The sequence below is a fragment of the Trachemys scripta genome, chromosome 7, assembly GCF_013100865.1.
Source record: "Trachemys scripta elegans isolate TJP31775 chromosome 7, CAS_Tse_1.0, whole genome shotgun sequence".
Taxonomy (NCBI): domain Eukaryota; kingdom Metazoa; phylum Chordata; order Testudines; family Emydidae; genus Trachemys; species Trachemys scripta.
In genome coordinates, this window is record NC_048304.1 from 125,573,343 (window position 1) to 125,583,697 (window position 10,355).

General features: G+C 57.0%; 1 protein-coding gene and 1 long non-coding RNA gene across 2 annotated transcripts; one reads left to right on the forward strand and one right to left on the reverse strand.

The window, feature by feature from the left end:
• Positions 1-415: 415 nt before the first annotated feature.
• Positions 416-7,633, reverse strand: MMS19 (MMS19 homolog, cytosolic iron-sulfur assembly component). Its single transcript, XM_034776881.1, has 12 exons — positions 7,277-7,633; positions 3,174-3,482; positions 3,015-3,089; positions 2,732-2,858; positions 2,543-2,643; positions 2,307-2,363; positions 1,971-2,157; positions 1,607-1,689; positions 1,358-1,522; positions 1,228-1,287; positions 787-887; positions 416-702 (listed from the first exon to the last, which is right to left on the reverse strand). The coding sequence occupies exons 1-12, from the start codon at positions 7,631-7,633 to the stop codon at positions 675-677; spliced, it is 1,650 nt and encodes a 549-aa protein (XP_034632772.1). The 3' UTR covers positions 416-674.
• Positions 7,634-8,044: 411 nt separating this feature from the next.
• Positions 8,045-8,623, forward strand: LOC117879777. Its single transcript, XR_004646386.1, has 2 exons — positions 8,045-8,190; positions 8,468-8,623. It is a non-coding gene; the product is annotated as an uncharacterized LOC117879777 (long non-coding RNA).
• The last annotated feature ends 1,732 nt before the right edge of the window (positions 8,624-10,355 follow it).

Genomic DNA, 10,355 nt, shown 5'->3' on the forward strand with positions numbered 1-10,355 from the left:
ATTGCCCCACCCCCCACCCCAACAGCCAGCAGGGGATGAGCAGGTGCGGCTGTTGGACAGAGTGAGGGGGGAAGGCCAGCATTAGAAGGGCCCTCCTATTCCCAGGACAGGGCCCCTGCCTGCAGGATACAGCAAAGCCCTGGAAGGGGCAGGGAGGGGGTAGTTAACAGGACCCCAGGGAGCGAGGCCCCTCCGGCTGGAGGAGTACAGGAGGGATATACAGGCTCACGTGGTCCCTGGAGCCTTCAGAGCCAGACTGGACCAAGCCCTGGAGAGACCCAGGGCCAGGCCAAACCCTCGCCCTCAGGAGAGAGACAGAGACTGCAGGGCTGGGGTGGGCTCACACCTCCCCAGCAGAGGGTACTAGGCAGCAGCCTCGGGCCCCTCACCCCAGCCATCTTCCCCACTCAAGCCATTAGCAAAACGTGTGTTTATTGGGCTGGCCCATGGATTCCACGCGCCGCCTACAAGTGTGCACGGCCAGGGGGCGCGGCGCCTGCCTTCCCTCCAGCACTGCAGGCAGCAGGAGCGGGGCAGCCCCGCCCCGCAGCGCCGACGTTGTGCTAGGAGCCGGCCGGCCCCGGGCAGGGGCTGCTGTCCTTCCCGCCCCGCTCTGGGAGGCTTGGCTGGTTAGTGGGTTCCTGGTTAGATTGTCAGTCAGTGCGGGCAGGGCCTCACCTGCCTGGGCTCCCCAGCAGGAACCTGCAGACACAGAAGAGGCAGCACGGTCAGGGGTGGGCTCTAGGCTGTGTCCCGGGAGCCCCCTCCGCACCCCCCTGCACTCACCATTCCCCACGGGCCACCACCGCCTCCTTCCGCACCAGCCGCTTCATGTCGTCCAAGGGTTTGGCCAGGGCCCGGATCACGCGCGGCTTGTAAGGGAGAAGCTGAAGGGGAGAGAGCTGCCCGTCAGCATGGGCACCGCACGCCATGGAGCGAGGGGCCCACGCCCGTACAGGGGGGCTGGCAGTCCCAGGTTCCCGACGGGGATGTCTGAACTGCCCTGGAGAGTGTCCCCTCCCTCCACGCCCCCGGGGGCAGTACGGAGCGGTGCTCGGCCCGCTCCAGGCAGGCTGTGCCCAGCAGGCACCCGCTGGGGTTCCCCCTCTCTCTACAGGGACCCCAGCTCTATCCTCTTAGCCATGGTCCCTGGCACTCGCCTTACCCCAGCGAGGCCAGACAGCGTGCCCAGCCTGTCTCCCTGGCCTGCGCGCAGCGGGGACTTACCGCGGGGATGGGCAGGCTGGTGAGCGCGTGGACACACTGCAGTGCAGCGATGCGGATGGCCTGAAAGAGACAGAGCCGGGGTGAGCGCGGGCGGCAGGGGGGCGGGGAAGGGAGTGGGTGGGGCACGCACCATGGCGGGGCTGGAGGTCAGGCCCAGGAACTTGGTGACCAAGGTGTCGACGTGCAGGCTCATGACATGCGGCGCCTCCAGCAGCAGGGGCTGCAGGCAGTTGAGGGTGGAGAGCTGCACCACGCAGTCCGGGCAGGATAAGGCCTCCAGCAACAGGGACAGCAGCTGGGGGGACACAGGCAGTGAGAGGTCTGTCGGCTCGGCACCCCCGACCCAGCCCAGCCCAGCCCGGCCCAGCCCAGCGCTCACCGTGGGCAGCTCCGTCACCAGCACCGGCCTGGGCAGGTGGTTCAGCACATGGGACAGGCCCTTCAGGTAATTCGCCTTCACGCCTGGGGAGAGCAGAGGGAAGCGGGTCACAGCCCCATTCCTGGGGGGGCCATGCACACACCAAGTGGGCAGCACCCCCTGGAGCTGGTGGCCCTGTAGACACTGGGAGCTGATCCCCACCGTTCATGCCCGGAGGGCTGGGAGCTTGAGGGGGTGGGAGCGACCCAGGGGTGGGGGAGGGGCAGGCCGCAGGGGGCTGGCCCGGGGGGGTGGGAGGGGCAGGCAGCAGTGGAGCCGGCACAGAGGGTGGCAGGGGCAGGCGGGGGGGGGCCAGCGCGCTCACCGGGGCCGGCAGCGTGGAAGCCCTGGACCAGCTTGGGCACGTTGTCAGTGAAGAAACGCTGGCGGAACATGATGCGCACGTCAGCGTGACACCCCTTGTGCAGCACATCTGGGGAGTCGGCCATGAGCAGGGAGAAGCCGTCGGCCACCGCGGGGCCCAGCTCTGCGTCACCCAGGAGGCCCAGCAACTGCAGGGGGGAGAGAGGAACCGGGAGGCTGAGTGAGGGCAGGTGACCCAGGCTGGCAGGGCCTCTCCCAGGCCCAAGGAGAGGGGCAGGGGCAGGGTCCCCAGGGCCTCCCCTGCGCAGTGTCTCCACAGGGGTGGCTGGCTGCTCACCTTGTCTGTCAGGCGGGAGCTCAGCGGATGGTAGCGCAGCACCAGGGCTTTGGTCACCTGCAGGGACAGAGAGAACAGTCAGCTGGCCCCGGGGGGGCCGGAGAGCCGTGCGGGCACTGCCAGCTGGCCCCGGGGGGGCCGGAGAGCCGTGCGGGCACTGCCAGCTGGCCCCAGGGGGGCCGGAGAGCCGTGCGGGCACTGCCAGCGCCGGCTCCAGCCCAGGGTGCTGTCCTTACCCAGAGGAGCAGGGCGAGGGCCTGGGTTCTGAGCGGGCCCTCGGCAAGGCCGGCCTCCATCCTGTTCACCGCTGTCTCTAAGAGCTGGTCCAGCTGCTGCCCTGGGGGACAGACAGGACAGGCTGATGAGTCCTGCAGCGCCCAGGCCGAGCGCCCTGAGGCTGGCCCAGCGCCTGCCCCACCTCTTACCTGGCGGGTACTTGTTCACCAGCCCCGCGAAGCACTTGGCAGCCGCGGTGGCAGTGAAGGGGCAGTCGCAGGAGCAGCTCAGAGCCAGCAGCTCCTGCAGCAGCCTGTCCTGCTGGGGAATCGGCACCTGGAAGAGATCAGAACCCAGTACGGACGCTGGGCGCTCCAACCCCAGAGCTGCCAATCACCGAGGTGCTGCCCACGCCACATCCACACTGCCCCCTGGTTCAACCCGGCCCCTCCAGCCCCGGGAATCCGGGCGAGGGCCCATCCCCTGACTTACGTTCCTGGGCAAGGAGCAGACGAAGGCCATGAGCAGGGCGACGAGGCGTCTCTGTGCTGCCACGTGCTGCCCGCCCTGCAAGGGAAGAGCAGCGCCCGTGTCACCAACTGCCCACGCCACAGCCCCAGCCCCAGCCCCTCCCTGCACCCCCCCACTCACCTGGAACGGCTGGAAGGGGCAGGGGAAGCTGTCCTGGGGCAGGAAGGAGACCTCCCCGTCCAGGAAGAGGGGCACCACCTGGGAGACGCTCTGGGCAGCCAGCCTGCGGGAAGGGAGGGGGAGACAAGCAGGAGCCTCAGAGCCGTGGCCAGGCAGGTCAGGAGAGTGGCACTTCCACCCAGTCACAGAGCCCCCGCACTGCGAGGGAACAGCCCCTCTTCGCTCAACCCCCGGCCCTCCAGGAGGCAGAGCGGGGGGCTGAGCAGCACGACGGACATGTGATGGGACAAGGTGGAAAAGGTTTAATATTTTATGAGTCCNTTGCAACAATGATTTATATGGTCCCAGTTTATGTCAATAACGTCACAGCATCCCCCCACCCCCCGTGACCCGGAGTGTCCAGAGTATGCCTAGGTCAGGGCAGGCTGCAAAAGGGAGAGCAGATTCCCCCAAAACTGGTGGTTAACACTGAAGTTAGATTCACCAACCAGTCCCAAACTGTGCTCCGGATCCCCCCACTGGTTATCAAGAAGCTGAAAAAGGAAATCACCCAGGGCCCTGTATTGCATTCCAGTTCTCTGGCTCCTAAGCAGCAAACCGGTTCAGTAACGTGAGAAATTATGTAGAAACGCCTCGTTCTTTTTGCTGATCCAGACGAACACGGCTACCGCTCTGAAACTAGAAACTCTGCTCACTTATACAAATGTCCTTCTGAACCCAGAAGGGCCAGCCACATTCCCAGAGCAACACTGCTTTGGATGACAGGTTTCAGAGGGGTAGCCGTGTTAGTCTGTATCCGCAAAAACAATGAAGAGTCCTTGTGGCATCTTAGAGACCCAGCCACTCCCAGGCTTTATTCAGGCCTAATTTGATGGTGTCCAGTTTGCAAATTAATTCCAGTTCTGCAGCTTCTCGTTGAAGTCTGTTTTTGAAGTTTTTTTGTTGAAGAATGGCCACTTTTAAGTCTGTTATTGAGTGTCCAGGGAGATTGAAGTGTTCTCCGACTGGTTTTTGAATGTTATAATTCCTGATATCTGATTTGTGTCCATTTATTCTTTTGCGTAGAGACTGTCCGGTTTGGCCAATGTACATGGCAGAGGGGCATTGCTGGAACATGATGGCATACATCACATGGGTAGATGTGCATGTGAACGAGCCCCTGATAGTGTGGCTGATGTGGTTAGGTCCTATAATGGTGTCCCTTGAATAGATATGCGGACAGAGTTGGCACCGGGGTTTTTGCAGGGTTTGGTTCCTGGGTTAGTGTTTTTGTTGTGTGGTGTGTAGTGGCCTGCAACAAATTGTTCTCATGTCCCCTCTCAGTCTTCTCATCTCCAGACTAAACAAACCCAATTTTTTCAATCTTCCCTCATAGCTCATGTTTTCTAGACCTTTCATCATTTTTGTTGCTCTTCTCTGGACTTTCTCCAATTTGTCCACATCTTTCCTGAAATGTGGTGCCCAGAACTGGACACAATACTCCAGTTGAGGCCTAATCAGAACGGGGTAGAGTGGAAGAATTACTTCTCATGTCTTGCTTACAACACTCCTGCTAATACAGCCCAGAATGATGTTCGCTTTTTTTCAACAGCATCACACTGTTGACTCATATTTAGCTTGTGATCCACTATGACCCCAGATCCCTTTCCACAGGACTCCTTCCTAGGCAGTCGTTTCCCATTTTGTATGTGTGCAACTGATTGTTCCTTCCTAAGTGGAGCACTTTGCATTTGTCCTTATTGAATTTCATCCTATTTACTTGAGACCATTTCTCCAGTTTGTCCAGATCAGCTTGAATTTTGATCTTATCCTACAAAGGACTTGCAACCCCTCCCAGCTTAGTAATGTCCGCAAACATTATAAGTGTACTCTCTATGCCATTATCTAAATCATTGATGAAGATATTGAACAGAACCGGACCCAGAACTGATCCCTGCGGGACCCCGCTCGTTATGCCCTTTTCCAGTGTGACTGCGAACCACTGATAACTACTCTCTGGAAATGATTTTCCAACCAGTTTTGCACCCACCTTCTAGTAGTTCCATCTAGGTTGTATTTCCCTAGTTTGTTTATGAGTAGGTCATGTGAGACAGTATCAAAAGCTTTACTAAAGTCAAGATATATCACATCTACTGCTTCCCCCTATCCACAAGGCTTGTTACCTTGTCAAAGAAAGCTATCAGGTTGGTTTGACATGATTTGTTCTTGACAAATCCATGCTGACTGTTATTTATCACATTATTATCTTCTAGGTGTTTCCAAATTGATTGCTTAATTATTTGCGCCATTATCTTTCCAGGTACAGAAGTTAAGGTAACTGGTGTGTAATTCCCCAGGTTGTCCTTATTTCCCTTTTTATAGATTGGCTCTATATTTGCCCTTTTTCAGTCTTCTGGAATGTTTCCCGTCTTCCATGACTTTTCAAAGATAATCGCTAATGGCTCAGATATCTCCTCAGTCAGTTCCTCGAGTATTCTAGGATGCATTTCATCAGGCGCTGGTGATTTGAAGATATCTAACTTATCTATGTAATTTTCACTTGTTCTTTCCCTATTTTAGACTCTGATCATACCTCATTTTCACTGGCATTCACTGTGTTAGACATCCAATCGCCAACAACCTTCTTGGTGAAAACCGAAACAAAGAAGTCATTAAGTACCTCTACCATTTCCGCATTTTCTGTTATTGTTTTTCCCCCCTCGTTGAGTAATGAGCCTACCCTGTCCTTGGTCTTCCTCTTGCTTCTAATGTATTGTAGGATGTTTTCTCGTTACCTTTTATGTTTCTAGCTAGTTTGATCTCATTTTGTGCCTTGGCCTTTCTAATTTTGTCCCTACATACTTGTGTTATTTGTTTATATTCATCCTTTGTAATTTGACCGAGTTTCCACTTTTTGTAGGACTCTTTTTTTTATTTTCAGATCATTAAAGATCTCCTGGTTAAGCCAGGGGGTCTCTTGCCATACTTCCTATCTTTCCTACGCAGTGGGATAGTTTGCTCTTGTGCCCTTAATAATGTCTCTTTGAAAAACTGCCAACTGTCGTCAATTGTTTTTCCCCTTAGACTTGCTTCCCATGGGATCTGACCTACCAACTCCCTGAGTTTGCTAACGTCTGCCGCCTTGAAATCCATTGACTTTATTGTGTGGTTCTCCCTCCTACCATTCCCTAGAATCATGAACTCGACCATTTCATGATCACTTTCACCCAAGCTGCCTTCCACTTTCAAATTCTCAACCAGTTCCTCCCTATTTGTCAAAATCAGATCTAGAACAGCCTCCCCCCAGTAGCTTTCTTCACCTTCTAAAATAAAAAATTGTCTCCAATACATTCCAAGAACTTGTTGCATAATCTGTGCCCTGCTGTCTTATTTTCCCAACAGATGTCTGGGGAGTTGAAGTCTCCCATCATCACCAAGTCTTGTGCTTTGGATGATTTTGCTAGTTGTTTAAAAAGTCTCTTCTACCTCTTCTTCCTGGTTAGGTGGTCTGTAGTAGACCCCTACCATGACATCATCCTTCTTTTTTTATCCCTTTTATCTTTACCCAGAGAGTTTCAACAAATCTGTCTCCTATTTCCATCTCAACCTCAGTCTAACTGTATACATTTTTAATACCTAAGGCAACACCTCCTCCCTTTTTTCCTGCCTGTCCTTCCTGAGCAAACTGTAACCTTCTATACCAATATTCCAGTCATGCATATGATCCCGCCAGTTGCGCTCCGAACTCCTTCACTCTTACTCTCAGAGCCCTGTAGTCACTTCTGATCTGCTGAGGGTCACACCTCGCAGTATCATTAGTGCCCACATGGATGAGTAGCAGGGGGTAGTAGTCAGAGGGCCAGATCATTGACAGTCCCTCAGTAACGTCTCGGATACGGGCCCCTGGCCTGGCAGGCAGCATACCTCCTGGGATGCCATGTCAGGGTGACAGGTGCCTCCGTCCTCCTCAGACGAGAGTCTCCAACCACCGCTACCCTATGTTTCCTCCTGGGAGTGGTAGCTGCGATCCTCCCAGCCTTGGGGGTACATGGCTCCTCCTCCTCCAGCTTTGGGGGTGATTCCTCATCATTCATTGCTGGGGCAGCATATTGGTTTTCCATCACCGTGGTGGATGGGTTGGGAGTAGGGGTGAAGCACTGCCTGCTGCCGGAAGTCACCAGCAGCCAGTATCCTTCCTGTGACAGAGCCATGTCCTCCTGCCCCGGTGGTGTGACAGCAATCCTCTGTAGCTGGGTAGCGTCCTCAGCCTTGGATGTCTCCATGTGAATACACTCGAGGAATTCCTCACGGGCACTGCTGCTCCTCAGCCCAGCCACCTCCTCCTGCAGCTCTGCCACCTGCTTCCGGAGCGATTCCACCAGCAGCACCTCTCGCACTGGATGGTCCCCAGCCTGGCTTTCTGAGTGGGAAATGCAGGCCCCAGTCTCCGCTAATCCACAGCGGGATCTGGGTAGAGGCATCCATGGTCGAGCTCTCTGTCTGGATAGCGGCTCAGGTGGAGGAGACAGGAGCAGCGTTGGCACTGGCGATGTGGCCCTTCCTAACCATAGCGACTATATTACGTCTCCCTCCCACAAACTCCCCTGTTTGAGGTCCCCTGTTCCCATACCTGACTCCGTACGTGGCAGATGTGTATAGGATTCATTGCAGCGTTGTAATATTGGTATGGATACTGTTATAAATGGTCACCCCTGTTCCATCCAGCGTCACATCCCCCCCCCGCACAGCCCACCCCCCCAAGCCATGCTGGCCCCGTGCGGACTGGGTGCTGCTGCCCTTGGGGGGCCAGCCCCGCCATTCTCTCCCTTGACGTAAGGTATGGGGGGAGGCATGTGCTCAGGGCTGGCTGGGCTCCTTTTGGGGGAGGGGAGCTGCAGGATGGGTTCCCTGTGACGCCCGCGCGCTCCGTCCCTTGCAGGAGGGGGACAGCGCGCTGCATGACGCCGTGCGGCTCAACCGCTACAAGATCATTAAGATGCTGATCCTGTACGGGGCGGACATGATGGCTCAGAACCTGGTGAGTGGCTCCCGCTGCTGCCTGGGCTGGAGGGGGCGGGCAGGGGGCAGCCCCCAGGGGTGGGATCACACCGCACAGAGAAGAGCCTTGCTTCTGTCGCCAGCGGGGGATTGGCCTTCTCTGGGGGGCAGAGCCTCCGTCCCCAGAGCCTGCAGTACACGGAGGGGTGGCAGGTCACGGCACGTCCCAGCCCCAGCTGGGTGCCCCTTGCTGCTCCCCTCACGTGGGGCAGGAGGTCTGGCTCGTCTCACCCTCTGCCCCCTCCCTCCCCCAACAGGCAGGAAAGACCCCCACGGATCTGGTGCAGCTCTGGCAGGCAGACACCCGGCAGGCGCTGGAGATGCAGGAGCCTGGCGAGACGGAGGCCCCGGCATGAGGGCTGGGGAACGGGACCCAGCGGTGGGAATCTTGGAATAAAACCCAGTGAACGAGAGTCCAGCATCTGGCGCCAGCAGAAGCCACGTGGGCTGCAGGGGCAGGTGTTACCAGGCCGGGTCGGAGTCGTCCCTCAGGGGTGGGGGGGTAGTGCCCAGCCGGGTCGGAGTCGTCCCTCGGGGGTGGGGGCGGGCGGTGCCCGGCCGGGTCGGAGTCGTCCCTCGGGGGGGGGGGCGGGCGGTGCCCGGCTGGCTCGGAGTCGTCCCTCGGGGGTCGGGATGCTGGGCAGGGCTGCACCATTTTCTATCTGGATTCTTTTTCCTTGCGTTAATCCCATCCGAGGGGGTCGGCTGTACACACCCTGCCCCCCCCAGTGCTCTGTTCAGTACCAAACCCTCCGTCGCTGTGACATGCCAGGCACAATCCAGCGGGGTCACGTCTGCCCTCTAACCTGGGGGGCCCTTTGCAGTGCTTTGCTGCTGGACCCCCACAAACAGCCCCACCCTGCACGTCACTCCCAGGCTCCTGGTGCCTAACTTCACTAACTGTCAGGTTGCAGCAACGTGTCTCACCACAGGCTCTCCCTGGTCTCCCGGACCAACCCCTCTAGGTCAGGACCCTCCTCCCAGAATCCGGTGAATCCTCTGTTGCTTTAGGTGTAGAGAATCGCTGGCAGGGAGCCAGAAGGGTGCCTTGGGGTGTCTGCCCCTCCTTTGTATAGCTTGTCCCCCTTTCGAAAAACATTTCCAGCTGGGCACTGGGAGACAGAAAGTCTATGGGGAAGGATGTTCCCTGCTGCGCTTTTCTCGTCTGTTGGAGTGTCCTTTGTTGCCCTTCCTGTTTGCTTAAATGCAAATGAAGCAGAGGCCACATTCCTTCGTTGGAGCCAGACCTGCTCAGTTTGGAACGTGTGTTAACTCTCTACAGTGGAATCAGAATTTCACAGACAATGTTGCCACACATATTTCATCAGGACAAAAATGACCAGCAAGTTATGAGTTTTCAAATGACACTGCACAAGGCATACCTGTACAAAGATCACTACAATAGTGTCTGGGAGGGGGACGTGGGGGACATTCTGTCACAATCACGGTGAATCACCCCACATGCTAACTTGTCTTCCTTTAGGCCATCCCACTGCTCCCTCGTGGGTCTCCCTGCCTTTTGCCTTCTGATGGACTCTCTTACCCAGCTGGCTGTCAGCGCTGTGCTGTATGTGCCCAGACGTCTCGCCTGCGCGTCCCTGTTTCTGCGTGTCACACTGAGCGTGTCTCTAACACACACGTTCCTCAGGCAGGTTCTCTCGCCTACCCCCCTCGTCCATCCCAACTGCCGCATTTCCCTGGAACATTTGCTCATGTCGCTTCTTGGTTGCCCGACACTCAGCACCATACATTGCAAGTGGGCAGAGCACCACACTACAGCTTTCCTTCCAGTCTTACTGGGATCGTCCCTGTTTGCAGGGCTGGGTAGCTGGATTGGTCCAAGGATATTAGAGAGACAAGCGGGGAGGGACTTTTATTGGAGCAACTTCTGGTGGTGAGAGAGACAAGCTTTTGAGCCATACAGAGCTCCCACTCAGAGCTGGAGCGTCACAGCTACGTACAAGGGGAACACGTTGTTTAGCATAAGCAGTTAATCCATATTGAATAGGGTTACCATCTTTAACAAATTCAAAAAGAGGACCCTCCATGGGGCCCTGGCCCCGCCCATTTCCCACTCCAGCCCTGCCCCAACTCCGCCCATTCCCCGCCCTAACTCCGCCCCCTCCTCCCTCCCACTCCCCGCCA